The sequence below is a fragment of the Nanorana parkeri genome, unplaced genomic scaffold (assembly GCF_000935625.1).
Source record: "Nanorana parkeri isolate BGI_ZX_2015 unplaced genomic scaffold, ASM93562v1 scaffold46, whole genome shotgun sequence".
In the NCBI taxonomy this organism is placed as follows: Eukaryota; Metazoa; Chordata; class Amphibia; order Anura; family Dicroglossidae; genus Nanorana; species Nanorana parkeri.
In genome coordinates this window covers 1,159,049-1,174,654 of record NW_017306314.1, presented here as the reverse complement: position 1 = coordinate 1,174,654, position 15,606 = coordinate 1,159,049, and the positions used below count along the sequence as shown (strand labels likewise).

Below are 15,606 nucleotides of genomic sequence, written 5' to 3'. Positions count from 1 at the left end.
CTACAACCTAACCTGATATGGGTGTAGTCAGTCATTTACTGTATGTGAACTTTGAATATGGCTGATTTGGATTAACCATTAGGGGATGCACACAAGTCTTGTATTGGTTATGCAATCCTTCTTGACACTTATGTTTGAGTATAATATACTATTTGTGGACAGGACAACAGACATATGCTTATCTACAAATGTGGATGGAATTTTGAGGGACTTTTTGGCAGATACTGTAAAGGATATGGCTGCCGTGTTGACAATAGTATGATGCACTTAAGTGATACATGGATGCCGTGTTGACATATATGCCATTAAAAGACGGAATGTGGGGGGGTTATATATTTTATACACGTTTGTTTGTATAATGTATGTTTATACTATGGTTTTATTCTCCACGTTCCATTATGGGGTTAATAATACTATTGGTGATATGAATTGTGCGTGGATGCCTCCATATCAGGGCTGGATAAAATTGCAGGAGCCAGGTAGCCAATGCCCCTAAAATTTGGCGCGTAACTTTTGCGGTTTTCTCTAGCTGTTGTCAATGGAGCAGACTCCTAAAAAATCCTGCTGGCTCCTGGATTGGGCAGAATTGAATTGAATATCAGTTTGCCCACCCCTGCTCTATATGCAATGAGATATAATTGTCTTTATGTGGGGATGTCTAGCCTGTGAGTCAGGTTTTTCATTTTTTTAAAACGGTAATTATATTAGCTATTCTGGGTGGACTGACCCTTTAATAACGAAGTATACTAGCTGGATAAAAGTGACATTCCGGTGTATGATTTCACATGTTCGTGAGTAATGGCAAAAGGAAATCTGTGCCAAATCCATGGTAAAAGCTATTACACTATCACTGGTACATACGGGAAAATGTCTGACCATACTGGTGCAAGGAAATTTTCGACCATGCAAGTTCATTAAAAGAGCACTGGCCATAATCTGTATTGGCAAACAAGCTGCTTAGTGTTCTCTGAACTCTCATGAATATTAATATTTGTGGAGATGCTGGCAACTTCATGAGAACATAAAAGAATGATGGAAATATACAGCTGTAAAACACACAGGCTGAAGTGGGTCCCTTCCAACATTTGTCACTGCCGCCCTACATACATGCGGGCTGCTTTCCCTAATGGGCTACCTATGCAAAAACACATGTTGCACAGCCAGTATGTCTACCCCGGGCTGTACACAGCTAGTGTAACAATTGCTGGGAATGCTGGATTAATGTGTTCTTATGTATAGGTTGACAAGTCAGTTTGGACTTTCAGCAGATGGGAAATAGAAATCTCTATTTGGCAGAAAAAAATCCATTTTAATGTAACAGAGTGCCTTGAATAGTCGCATTCTGGGCTTCACGGTCGTCTCCACGGCATTACAGTTGGAAGTCTAGAAATGCTAATGGGACAAAACCTCCATCACTGAGAAAAACAGAACTAGTCATCGGGATGTAGTTTGAAACAGCGCCAAGCTGGCACGGTAACAAAGTGCCCTTCAGCAAAAGCAGCTCTCAAAGTAAAGCAATCAGAGAATTTCACAATATAAATGAACTCTTATTATGCAGTTCAGTGAATGTTTCCAGTTTTATACAAAAATATCTTCTATATATAAGTGGACATCTCCCCACTATTAGACCTCTGCCACTCCGTGACATGGCATCGTATGATGTAGGATGTGGGGACACAGAGAGATCAAGTGCTGCTTTTATGCTTTATGCCTATTAAATACGTCAAAAGAGAACATGTCTCTGCAAATGTACAGTTACCAAAGTGCTAAATAAAAATAGAATTTATCAAAACAACAGGCAGGAGGGAGCGCTGTCACAGCCAGCCAGCTCCAAGGATCAGGTGAGTATAACTTTCTTATTCTTCTTTTCCCTAAACCAAAATGAGCACTTAACCCTTGCAGTGCACTTAACCCTTGCAATGATTTTCTCAGCATTCTGCTTTAAAAGTAAAAGTAGAACAGATCAAAAGGCACCGGATAGTGCAAATGAAACTTCCTTTAACTGGTAAAAAAAATATATAGCACTCGCAAAACAGTGACTCGATCAGAGTTTATAACGAGGTAAATAAACTCCTATCGGGTGCTAGATCATAAACTCCTATCAGATGCCAGATTATCATAAAAATATCATAACTATCACTTCTAAAGATGCCGGCTGGGGAGAGATAGCATGCAATGATGGAGAAAGCTCTGGAATTATGCTGAATCATACTAGGAGTTAAAAACTGCTAAAGAGTAGTGAACAGGGGCATCGCGAGGCCGGGCGGCACGTGCGCGATGACCTAATTGACGCCTGATGGACGCCAGCAGAGAGAGGAGGGGACGTTCACCCGGCAGGATGAGGTATGCCACCGGGTCCCCTCCTCTCTCCTGACATTGTCAGGCTCTCGGTCCATGATCTAGTGCCTGACTTTTTAGAGGGGGTGACACCAAAATAACTGCCAGTCATTTTGGTGTCACCCGGGTGCGAGCCGCCCCCCACACCCCCCTTGTGACGCCGCTGGTGGTGAAATTGCAGGGGGACCGAGTTAGCCACCTAGACATTAGAACTTCTACTCACAATTTTGGGGCACGTGCCCCTTCATCAGTCTTGGGCGTTACTGTATTATATGTGTATACATTTGCATGGTCCTGTAGCTAAAGGCTGTGAGGGGTGACCAAAAAACAGAGAATTCCCCCCAGTCACCATTCAAAGAACTGTCCACAAACTACAATAGTATCCCAAGGAATCATGGGACGTGTAGCTTCAGAATATGACATGTGGCTGCAGACCAAAGCTTTCTTCTGCCACCCTAGTGAACCCCATTGTGTCTTTGTGACATACCTGCCAAGCGTCCCAGTCCACCATTGCCGAGACCTGCGTCCTCTTCTATCTCCTCCAGTTCCTCCATATCCAGGCCCAGCTGTAATGAAAGAAGTGTTATAATGTCAATCTTTATCTTTAAAACCATAATATTTGAACTAGTAACAGAGTGTTTCTTCCCTATTATCTGAGCAGTGCTAGTCAGTACGGTGCATACACAATACCTGCACTTAGTTTCCATGGGTGCGGACACTAAATATTAATCAGATATTTCCCACCAGGCTCTAAACGTATCCTATAGACAGAGATTATCTAGAAATGTGTTAAATAACTTGGTAACATTTGAGCAATCAATAGAATAAAATCTAATCAATGGAAAGCAGCAATGTCACATTTGTATGACCTCTCTTGGAGAATGAATCATTTAAAAAGTGGATTATGGATAGAACTGCCTCCCATTGAAACGGCAGGAAACGTGGAGCTGAAATTCATATACATGAACTGTTTTGTCTACCAAACTATTAATATTTCTGGTCACCCAGTCTTGTGATGCCGGCATGAATGCAATGCTGTACAGTGCAACCTACACTGCAGTATAGATAAGGACACACCCTAGCCTGTGACTGGACAATGAAGGAGCAGGAACACAATGATGAGGTTATCCTTCTATTCTCCCCTCCTGTAAGCATGGGTGTGACGACAACACTACAACATGATCCACAACCTGCAATCACCTCAGCATGTGATTGGACAATGAAGAAGCAGCAGCACGATGAGTAGAGCAAGGAGCTCTCCCCTTATGTAAGCATATTTCTACTTGTAAACTGACAGCAGTATGCAACGGAGCAGAGACCAGAGTTTTTCAGATTACTGCCCCTTCCTGCTGCTGCACAAAGGTCACAGGTATGCCAGTTCCATGAGAAATAGAAAAGTGTTAGTTTTCGGTAGAGTGTTGAAGAGTTTGACCAATTGTCAGGTTCTTCTTGCTGCAAATGAACATTTGCTGTTTGATGTGCACGGCGCCATCTGTGAGTATCACTGCAAGCACCATTATTGTGATTCTGGCCAAAGACGCTGTGAGGAGTGCAGGGGGACATATTGGACTTTAATAAGGTTCTTCTTGCTTTCTGTGTCCAAATTGGGGGGACCCCTTTTTTTGTCCTCATGACCATTATCCCTGAGACAAAAAGTGAGGGAAAATCCAAAAAGTGGTTGTCATCAGAGCAAGAGGTGAGGGAAACTCCCCCATTGGGACCCCTGTTCTTCTCTAAGACTAGAATTCCATTCACTTTGGAGAGATTTCTCTGTTGGACTGCTGGGGTAGGAAGTGAAGGGAAATCTCCCCAGCAGGACACAAAAAGCAAAAAATAACCTGATAGGGGTTTTACCTATAACCCTCCCGTACTTTAAATAAAAAAAAGGGGTTAGATTGACACTAGGGATGCACCAATACCGTTTTTTCGGTAACGAGTATGAGTACCGATATTTTTTTTTTTTTTTGGTACTCACCGATACCGAATACCGATACCGGAAGTCCCATTAAAGCAGCCAGGCGGCGTGCAATTACTGGCCACCTGGCTTCCTGATTAGCAGGGAAACCGAGCTTCTGGTATCAGGAAGGCTTCCTGATTGGCCAGGAAGCGGGCCACATGCTCCCTCATCACCTTGTGATGCTCCCTCATCACCTTGTGACGGGGGAGCATAGAGCCAGCTTTCTGGCCAATCAGTAAGATGGGCGTCGTGTAATGACGCGGCGCCCGGCTTCCTGATTGGCCGGGAAGCTGGCTCTATGCTCCCCCGTCACAAGGTGATGAGGGAGCATCACAAGGTGATGAGGGAGCATGTAGCCCGCTTTCCGGCCAATCAGGAAGCCTTCCTGATACCAGAAGCTCGGTTATCAGAGCATTTGGGCGAGTACTCGTACTCGCCCAAATACTCGGCTTCGGCACCATTACTAGTATCGGTGCATCCCTAATTGACACGCTTATTTGCTTTTTATACATAAAAAGCTGGTTTAAAAGGCACCTAGGAGTTAGGTACTGGGTCACTCAATGGAAGTTCAGCCAAAACAGTTAGGGACCCGTTTTAAAGGGTTCCTGTTGTTTGTGTTCCCGTTTGGCAGAACTGTTTGCATATGCATGAGAGTCTCAGGACCACAGGGAATTGGGACAGTATATTAATGGGGTGTGTGTGTGTGTGTGTGTGTGTGTGTGTGTAAAGGGGGGAGTTATATTTGTGATGATGGAGTATGCTGCAGCTTTAACCCACAATGCTTTAACCTACATTTTATTGTCTAGATATAACACTCACATTTACTGCTTATCTAAAAGTTTTAAAAAGAATATAAATTCACTTTAAACATAAAAACTAAAAAAAACTTTCTACTGGGATTCACAAATGACAACAGCGTCCTGTGAATTCAGAAGTACGAGGTCTGGGAGCAACAGATACAACCCCAGGAGACTGAAGCTGTATCCTTTAAAACAGAATATTTGCAGTTTCCTGTTTTCTCTGGGTAGATATGAAGAAAACACAAAGAAATGCAAATAAGTATTCAGAGGCAACTGAACCTTGAAGCACAGTAGGCACATGCCTATAGGCCACAGAGGCTTTCTTCAGCAGCAATATAGTCATCTCATAGGCCATTATTTACACGTTGTCACAATGTTTTAAGCCAAGTTAGGACCAGCAAGACAAGAACATTTGTTTTGCAAAAGGGTGACCATAACATGGGGAATTGCTTCAAGTGCTAATGGTTCTGTGCCTACAGGCTCCATTGATAGTAATCCAGCACTGAATATATCAATTAAACTGGGAAATGTAGTTTTAAATGAATTTAGTGAAAGCGCCTTGGAATCAGCATATTGGAATCCACTGTACAGCAGCAGTCTGACTAGGAGAGGGAGGAAGAGCACTAAGAGCCAATCAAGTGTGCTGCAGCGAACATGTGCTTACAAGGGGCATGATGAAGGGAGGACAGAGCAGGGAAATGAACTCATCAGTCTTCTGCTGCTCCTTATTAACCAGTCAGCAGGTTGGGGGCAAAAAGGGGACTTAGCTGTAATGCAAAACTGCAGTAAAGAAAAGTCAAGTCGCCAATCTGGCTCTGCTGTCTCGCAGGGCTGTGAAAACGTCAGGACCATCATAAATAATTACAAATCCTTTGGCAAATAAAACATCTCCCAAATATGCATTTTAAATGTGTATTTGGCCATTTGCCTGGAGTTAAGATTTAGGCTTTGCGCACTAGCTTCTGACTAATGGATGCATGCACAATCCTCATGCTGTCACACAGCTGTATTTTACTTGGAAGAAACTTGGACATCATTGTGGGGCTTTTTTTTTTTTTTTACAAATCTCTTGGCAGAGCTAGGTTATTTTTCTTTTAAATAAATATTCATGTAATTTTATTGGTATCTATCTACCAGTAGCTGCCTCATTTCCCACCCTCGGCTTATATTCGAGTTAATACTTTTCCCCAGTTTTTTGTGGTAAAATTAGGTACCTCGGCTTATATTCGGGACGGCTTATACTCGAGTATATACGGTACGTTGGGGCTGCGTTGGCTGTTTTTTTTGGCACTGCAGTGTGCCCATAGAGCTTAATGACATGTAATGAAAGGTAAACGGTGCCGGTCCTGGCGCATTGGCACTGTGACAGCTAATGCACAACAGCGCTGTGCGTTGTAATCCAACCGCTGGTGTGAATGCAGCCTTAAAAAGGGATATACAAAATAAAGTCTGCTGCTGCCATGGAGTCCGGCCCGCATCTACCTTCCGCAGTTTCACCGTACCCTTACCTGACTAAGGGCTGGTTTACACCATTGTGGGGCGTTGATGACACAGTTCCCTGTGATTATTGCACCCTACCATGCACCACCACAAAACCCTACCATGCAACCACAATACAATGCGTTGCCATGCTACTGCAAAAAATAGTGCATGCACTATTTTTTTCAATCGCAATGAACAGTATTGCGGTACCACGTGTTGTGGTGTGACGATCACATAGTGGGCAGGAGGCGAGTTTGCAGTCCCATTCAAATAAATGGCAATGCAATGCACCTCCTGCAATTTTATTGCGCAGTAGGGTGCGTAAATCGCATGGAACCATGCGATTAATGCACCACAATGGTGTGAACAAGCCGTAAAGGTAGACATTCACCTTAAGATTGTTCCACAGGACTGAACAAGATAAATAATTCCCTAAGCATGGATGGAGGAAACTCTCGTGACTGCTACTATATTCTGAAAGCCGGCGTCAGTGGATGTCAGAATACAACAATGAAGGGGAGAAGAGCCTGCGCGGACATGTATGGTTGCCCAGAGAGAGCCAGCAGGAGTAGGGATCAGGTAAGTAAGTCTGCCTTTTCCAGCGCCTAGATTATTATTATTATCGAGTATTTATACAGCGCCAACAGTTTGCACAGCGCTTTACAATATGGGGCAGACATTACAATCACAATACAATTCAAGACAAGATGGTAAGGAGGGCCCTGCACCTGAGGGCTTACAATCTAAAAGGGAGGGGGAAGTGATACATGAGGAGGGAGCTGCGTGGGGATGAATTGTTTGAGAACGTGATAGTCGAGCGGTTAGGTTGAGGTGGGATAGGTTTCCCTGAAGAGATGAGTCTTTAGGGATCGCCTAAAGGCAGTCAAGGTGGGCGACAGACGGACAGGTTGGGGTAAAGAATTCCAGAGGATGGGAGAGACTTTAGAGAAGTCCTGGAGGCGAGCATGGGAGGAGTTGACAAGGGAGCTGGAAAGCAGGAGGTCTTGAGAAGATCGGAGCCAACGGTTAGGGTGATACTTTGAGACAAGGTTTGAGATGTAGCCGGGGGCAGAGTTGTGGATGGCTTTGTAACTGATTGTTAATATTTTGAATTTTATCCTTTGGGCTATTGGAAGCCAGTGCAGGGATTGGCAGAGGGAGTTTGCAGACACTGAGCGGTTGGTTAGGTGATCAAAACAAGCACTTAACCCTTGCAGTACATGGGGGTACCCCATTGCAAGGGTCCTTTTTTTATATTTGCCTGGAGATAGGCTTTAAGAACATCTCCTGGAGAGAGCTCCCAGCTCTGTTTCCCTCATGCCATGAAGTCTCTTTTTACTGCATCCCCTGTAATGCACAATAAGTGAAATATCCAACAAGAAGAGTGAGATCTCTCATCATTTCTTGGTGGATGGGCATAGCTGGGAACTCAGGGGCAGATATGTTACAGACAGCCATCTTAAAGGACATAACAAGAAAGTGAACCAAAACGTCAAACTCCAGTTTAGGAAATCGCGTACATTACAGGGACATCAGCATCACAAACCATAAGCGGCTTCATGGCAAACAATAGAAACAGTGACTTCTTAGTATAAAATCATAAAAAAATAACTTGAAGGTCATCTTGTTATTGCTCTTGGACAACCAATGGGCAATGATCACCAAATTCCATGTGTATTTTGAGAAAGGAGAAAGGCGACTTGGAGGTAACGTGATCCGCACAATGCACAATGGCAGGACTGTGAACGTGCAGCTTAGTGTAAGATCACACAGGAAAGAGGAGAGCAGTACACTGACAGATCCCAGATGCTGTCTCCACACTCGCCTGCTGACACATTATTAATAACGCAACCTGTTTTGTTTTGGAAACTTTCTTCCTTTTAACACTTCGTATGCTGGGGAAAACTATACTGAGCTATATTACCAATACTAAGCTTTAAAGGGATTGTGACACAACTTTAACTTGTGATTTTTATTTTAATAAGAGCAGAATACGAAGGGTGATAATGTAACAGCAACAATTTTTCTTTTAGTGGTGTTTTTATTTATATATTTATATTTCTTGCATTACTGAGTGAGAACCAAATCAAGAATGAACACACTGCATGCAATATTATCCTAACCCACTACAGGCTGCAATGTCCCTGCCGTCCAGGAAGATTCTTTTATACTGCATAATTGCTTGCAGCTTAGTAGAGGGGGGAGAGTTGTAAAACCACTGATGAGTAAAACCCATATACAGACACTCCCTGGTTTGATAAACCCATTGTAACCCGGTCCGCAGCAGAGAGTACACAATGGGGATCAATAGTCAAACGGGGATCAAATTGCAAAAGCAGGCTGGCTATTGAAAACCTGCCCACTAAGATGAGGAGTGGACCTGAAAGAGAAAGTTCTCTCTCAGGTCCACTCCTCTGCTCAGTGGGTGGGTGTAATAGCCAACCTGCTATTGCAATTTGAAATAGCCAATAGCAGTCTGGCTATTGCTCCTGGCTATTTACAAGTGAATGGGGAAGCGGTGCGCCTCGAAGATGGTTGCTTGTGAGTTAATATTAACTCTCAAGCAACCAAAAACTACAGTTATCCGTTACCTACCGATCCGTTGGAGCCGAATAACTGGGAGTTTATTATACAGTACTGTACAGTAAACTCCATCATAAATGCAAAAGATTGGATCTGTATCTGTCTACGAGGTCCCCATTCACAATCTACTTTATAGTGTATTTATTAGTGTATTTCTTCCAGATTTGTGCAGTAATCCAGTGTGAAACCTCTGTGCAGGAGAGTAATAAAGTCCGGTCACTGCTGCTCTCTCTCCTTGTGCAGGGTGCTGCTCTTGTAACCAGCCCCCTCCTGTAGTTTTCTGCAGACAGCCTGTAGTAGGTGGAGCCTGCTGGGTCCCTCCCACAGCTCAGCTCTCTGCGCAGGCTACTGTATGTACAGCACAGTGATGATGGGTTTGCAACGGTATTTGGTGCGCACAAACTGTATTTATATCCTCTGTGACTATTAAGCAATATATTTAAATGAGAGCTGTTGTGTCCGGAGTTCAGCTTTAAAGGAAAGTAAAAATTAACAGAAAACACAAGCTAGTCCAGTCTGCAATAAACTGCTCCCACTGGCAGCAAGAAGATTACCACGGTTTAGAAATATATTCTGCTCCACTCTAAATATTTATATCCATTTTAGACTTTGGTTGTCTGTATACACTTCATTTCTGTGTAGGTCTAATGCATGCTTTAATATAACATAAGGATACAGAAGTTACATGCATAACATTACTAAGCATGTATTGATGTATGTATTCTGGAAGTATTCAGTCATGTTTAGATAAACACAAAGTCCAAGACATCTTAGAGATGGGAAGTTTGTGTTCTATGGCCCACAGTAATAGTTCAACGACTCAGCTTCACTTCACCACTAAAAAGTCCTATTTGCTTTGTGTTTGGGCAATCTTTCTCAACCAGAGTGCTGCAACACCTTTGGGTGTCTTGTATTCTCGCACAGTGTCATGCTTTTCCATGGTGCAGGCGAGCACCATTAGAGCACATGGCGCTAATCCAGGACTTCTTTCAGCCTTCAAAATTAGACAGAAATCCACCTCCTTCCAGACCTGCTCCACCTCTTGCCCACTGTCATGCTGCTGTAGAATATAAGGGGGGAGGGGCTCCTAATGGGGTGGAGGGGCTTCTAATGTCAAGGGGGAACTCCTTTTTCTTTTTGCATGGGGTACCCCCTTAAAGTCCATTCCAAATCTCTATCTAGGAAAAGGGTCTAGTATAGATTTTGGGAGTAGGCACATTTATTACATTTATGTTTTTTACATTTTTGCCTGGGATGCCTCGATATTTTGCATGCTTTTAAAGGCTGCCAATAACCAGACCAGGCAGATAAAAAAAAGGCTATTAAATCCAGCTGTGAATTAGATAAAACTTAGATAAATGTATTGTTCATACAATTAGCATAAATTCCTGATTCAACCCTGATGAAGACCTTCACTCTGGGGAGAGGGTAAGGCAGCACCAAACCATCCACATGTCTATTGCTTTACACAGTCCTGTCAGTCACCAGTCTGAAATGTAACATAACAACAAACACACCTTTAGAAATGTTTTGTAATGGCAATCTACAAACACATACTTCTAGATAATTGCCGGCTTGGTATTCTTTACATACCTTTATTTGTCTTCTGACAGTGGCCATGCTACTCAATAACCCATTTTTTATTTTTAAGATCTGCTGTACGTACTTTGTGAAGCAAACCTCTGTGAACAAAAAAAAAATGAACAGTGAAATCGCTGCACACAAAAAAGTACACGAGGGTACTTGGTCCTCTACCGACAAGAGGGCCACAATATCCCTGAACCGCCCAGGGCGCAAGGCTCCTGACAGGGGCAAGGCACTCTAGTCCACCTAGTGGTTAAGCCAGGTGGACCCTGATCCTTAGGGACTAGCTGAAGTCAGTCCACCGGTTCGCCCGAAGAAAGCCCCCTGAATGGGGAGAAGGAAAAAGACCAGGGCAGGACCCCGAAAGACCTGCACCCTCTGTCATCTGTGGAGTGAAAATCATCGGCTGCCTTCAGCTGCATTCGGTCAGCCGAAGTGCAGAAGGAGTTTGACTCAGCCGATCCAACATCTGGATCAGCTGAGCCGAAGCTCCACCAGCTTACTCGCTGCCGTTCGCCCCTATTCTCATAAGGGGCAGAAGGGCAGTGAGTGAATACCCGAATGCCACTGAGTAGCATTCGGCTCTGAGGTACCGAGCAGAATAGAAAATAAGTGAAAGGAATGAAAAAAAAAAAGTTGAAAAATAATTTTAAAAATGTTAAAAAAATAGGAACATTTAAAAATAAATACAAATATTTTAAAGAATAGTAAAAAAAAAAAAAAAGTTAAAATAAAAAATAATTTTAAAAAACGCCGCACGCTGACCCGACCACATGCGACGGACTCCTGCCGCATAATGAAGCATCTGATGCCGGAAAAGAAAAACAATTGGGCGGCTCCGCCCAACTGTTTCCTATTGGTCGGCACCTGCCAGAGTCTTCTAGCAGGACCCGGCCAATGAATAACAACTGGGCGGAGTCGGCCGTGACGTCACGGCCGGTTCCGCCTAGTTGTTATTGTTTAATGACAGATCAGCGTCCCCAGGTCTTTTGGGGATGCTGATCTGTCATTACAACTAGGCGGAGCGAGCCGTGAGATTACGGCTAGCTTCGCCCAGCTGTTATTAGCATGGAGAACGGCCGGCCCGTCGGCAGGCCATTTTTCCTGCTTTGGCTGTCACTTTGGCTCAGTCGAACCGAAGCATATGCCTTCGGCTCGGTTGAGCCGCTCTGCCGTCTTCCGCTTCTGTTCGGGCTATTGTGAATAGCCCGTACAGCAGCCCATCGGTTCGACTGAACTGAAGGGCAGAGGCGGCCGAAGCGAGCCGAAGGTACGGCTGGATCCTTCGACTCTTTGGTTAATAACCCCCTAAATGTTTTTGTTTACTCTGCAGTGTCCTTTAACAGCCATTTTGCATCACTGATGGCAAAGCTATAACAATAATGCTACCCACGTTTAAAGGAAAACTGGTGTGTAAGATTGTCTCTTCTTTGGAGGTTTGCCCTCACTTCTTGTCCCGAAGACAATGTTGACAAAAAGTAAGGAAAAACTCAACTGGACACAGAGAGCAATAAACCGGTTTAGAGGTTCTCTTCCCAACTCTACAAAACTGTTCCTGGTATACAGATTGCCCATCCCTTCCTTTTAAAGTGACAACGTTGTCACTGGTGGTATAAGTGAACGTTATCAACCCCATGGGCTAGCAGACAACAATAAAAAGCAGACATAGGCTCTAAACATTCTTTACCCCCTCCAAAGCTAACCAAAATGGTTTAGGTTAGAGTTACACTTTAAAAAGCACCAATCAAAAATACGTATTGGTAATAATTTGAGATTTCATTTTTAATTGTTATAAAACATCCCTATCTTCTGAGAATTGGTGTGGGGCTGTTGGCTTCCATAGAGCTGCATTCTGTCCTGCCTGAGCTCTGTGCTAAAAATCACACTCTTTTTTGCTGCTGAAGGAGGGTAAACCTCTCTGTTAAAGAGGAACTTCACCCTTATCTTAAAAATAAGACAACAAAGGCACCTTCAGAAATGTTAATAATGGCAATCTGCAAACAGATACGTATAGATAATTGCAGGCTTTCAATTCTTTGCAATCCCTATTCTTCCTTTCCTCCCCATTCTTTTCACGGTGGCTCCTGTGAATCTGTCTCCCTTTTTTAACTTGAACTCTGGGTCTGCCTCCTGAAACATGCCACAGTGCACATCATTCCAAGGGGAAAAAATGCCTTTGTCCTGAGATCTAGTGAGATTTTGCAGTTTACAGATGAGATTTCCCAGGACATCACTGGTGATGTAACCTTCCCAGGATGCATCTATGAGGCCAGGGCTACATCATCAGTGCCTTCCTTTACCAGTAAGTGGAAAAACTAAGTAGTAAGTAGAGCCCAAAAAATGTGTTTAACTAATGAATGTAGGAGGATTATATATCAGTATCCTGAGGTGTAAAAGAGGGTAGAGGTCCACTTTAACATAGCCTTAAAATACAACTAAAGGCTCCTGTATGATAGTCTTAACGATTACAAAAATCAAGGTATTATGTGATGCACAAGCCTCAAAAAGCAAAAGAAAAGCTTCCTTTAACAGCCAAGGAGCTGTCAGTATGCAGATTCTTCCTCTGAGGTCACTTCCGCCCTCTCGGAACATCTACTTCCCTTTGTGTATGTAAAGCTGGTGATCAGACATGTATCACGTTTGCAGGCATGTTGATGGTGCTGGCTACAGCAATCTGCAGAGAACGAGCCATCAGGAGACGTCGTTATTGGGTAAACCCGATCTTGAGGCTCCGGGACTCCAAGGGTCAGTTCTGGAGTTTATATGAGGATTTGCGAGCTCACCCGGATACATTTTTTACTCGTATGTCCATGGAAAGGTAATGGGACTGTTTGCAGTTCATGTCTTTACCTCTACCCCAGCCTGTCTGTCTATCTCCCACTCTGACTGCCTCTGACATCATAAAAAGTGGAGCAAGAATACATTTTTTTTTATTAGCTGCATTGCGTTCCGTTTCCGTTGCGTTTTTGCTGCGTTTGTGCGTTTCCGGACCGGACAAAATGTGACATGCAGTATTTTTTCTTTTGTAAGCTGAACGGACTGCGCACGTGAGAACTGTAGCCCATAAAACACATAGGGATACATTGGGATGCATTTTTAGTGCACGAGCGTGCGGATCAGGTCAGCACAGAAAACGGACGTCGTGTGAACAGGCCCATAGCAAAAGAGGCCTAATAAAGGGGAACATATTAGACTGATTTCCGACATCCTATATGTCAAAGGATAAATATATATGATATAGGGCCGCCTACTACATAAAAATCAGTTATGGAGAAGATTAGCTAAACCATGTGCTGGTTTCACTAAAAGTCTACCATGGCAGCTCTGCCCTTGTTCTAAGCTACAGGGAGCAAGAAAATACAAACACTGAGCTGTTCTGCTAAGCAGAAGGCACAGCATGCATATGTAATGAACAAGTATGGTTGCTTCAATGCACATACATAACTATTTATTCCACAGAAATGTTTTTTTACATTACAAATGTTGATAGTTTTCTTTTAATTTTCTTTATAGAAACCTCTACTGAGAGAATTACACATGTGGCCCTCCTGAAAGTTCCAGCTCCCTGACTGACAATTATTGAGTCACTGCTTATCAACATCTGTGCAGATTGGAAGTTCAGGCTTCACTTGCTGAATGCTTGTTCCAGTTCAAGGGCTCTAATATAGAAGCCAGAGGCAACCAGGCTACATGGATTTTCGGAAGGTTGGCTATAGGGGCCTACTTTTGTTCTCAGTACAGGTTTCTTTTGAACTGACAGATTTGTTTATATATGAATATAACCGGTAGCCAATCACTATTCTCAAATGATAAACCTGCCAAACACGAAGCAGAAATAGAAGCTTTACAATTCCCCAGTAAACCATATATTGATAAAGGATGACGATAACTTTCAAACACAAAAGTGACTCATCTTTCCCTGGAAAGGAATAAGAAATAATAGAGCCGATGCTAAGTTTGGTACATTTACAGTGTTCTAGTGAATAATTTACAAAGCTGGCAGCTCTTTGTGAAATGCTATTAAAACATTGGCAGGAGAAGAGGTGCACTGCAGCTAGATGTATTGATTTAGGAAAAAGGCATTTTCTGGGATGAAAACTCTGAAAGGATGCACCTGAAGGTTAATACCTAAAACATGACATCTATATAAAAAGACAAATGTTTCAGGCAAAGCTCACTGCTCGATGCATTGGTGCTGCCATCTTTGAAATACCTTTTTTTTTTTTTAAAGGAACAGTAAGGGCCCGTTTACACTAGATGCGGTGCATTCTGGCCCGATTCTGGCCAGAACGCACTGCTTCGCATTGCGGCCGGCTCACTTTTTAGTGGGGCAGGAGGTGGCGTGACGGGCCATTCAAGTGAATGGCACCGTAGCCACGCCCTCCGGCCGCAATGTAATCGACCGCACGGGATTGCAAGGCACATTATGCCTGCGGTCCGGTGTGGTGCGATCAAAATGTTGCAAGCACTATTTTGATTGAACCGGACCAGACGGGACCGCAGGCATAATATGCCTTGCGATCCAGTGCGGCCGAAGGGCGTGGCGTGCCATTCACTTGCATGGCCCACTACGCCCCCTGGGTGAAGGCACTGGTTGCCAGGAACTGGGCGGGACATCAGCCAGAGCGTCTCAAGTTACTAAGAGCTGGGCGGGGAGATATGTATGTATGGCCCTTGCGCATCTCTTTGCCCGGCTCTTAGCAACCTGCAACGTTCTGCCCGGCTGTTAGCAACCTGCAACGTTCTGGTCAGAAAGGGGGTGGCAGGCACACTGCAAACATTGTGAAACAGAGCAGCCATACTGTTCTGCCTAAAGCCCCCCCCCCCCCCCCCCCCCCCCCGCCCACACCACGGCCCGCGCAC

At 43.8% G+C, this 15,606-nt stretch overlaps 1 protein-coding gene across 3 annotated transcripts in view; it reads right to left on the bottom strand.

The window, feature by feature from the left end:
• The window catches only part of PYGB (phosphorylase, glycogen; brain), an 87,314-nt gene that overhangs the window by 37,047 nt on the left and 34,661 nt on the right, over nt 1-15,606 (bottom strand). For 2 of the 3 annotated variants that reach the window (XM_018573162.1, XM_018573168.1), the window contains one exon: nt 2,825-2,903. The exons of the other annotated variant lie outside the window; for it this stretch is intronic. In XM_018573162.1, coding sequence (XP_018428664.1) covers nt 2,825-2,903 — 79 coding nt within the window. The remainder of the gene's footprint in view (nt 1-2,824; nt 2,904-15,606) is intronic. 3 annotated transcript variants of the gene reach the window in all.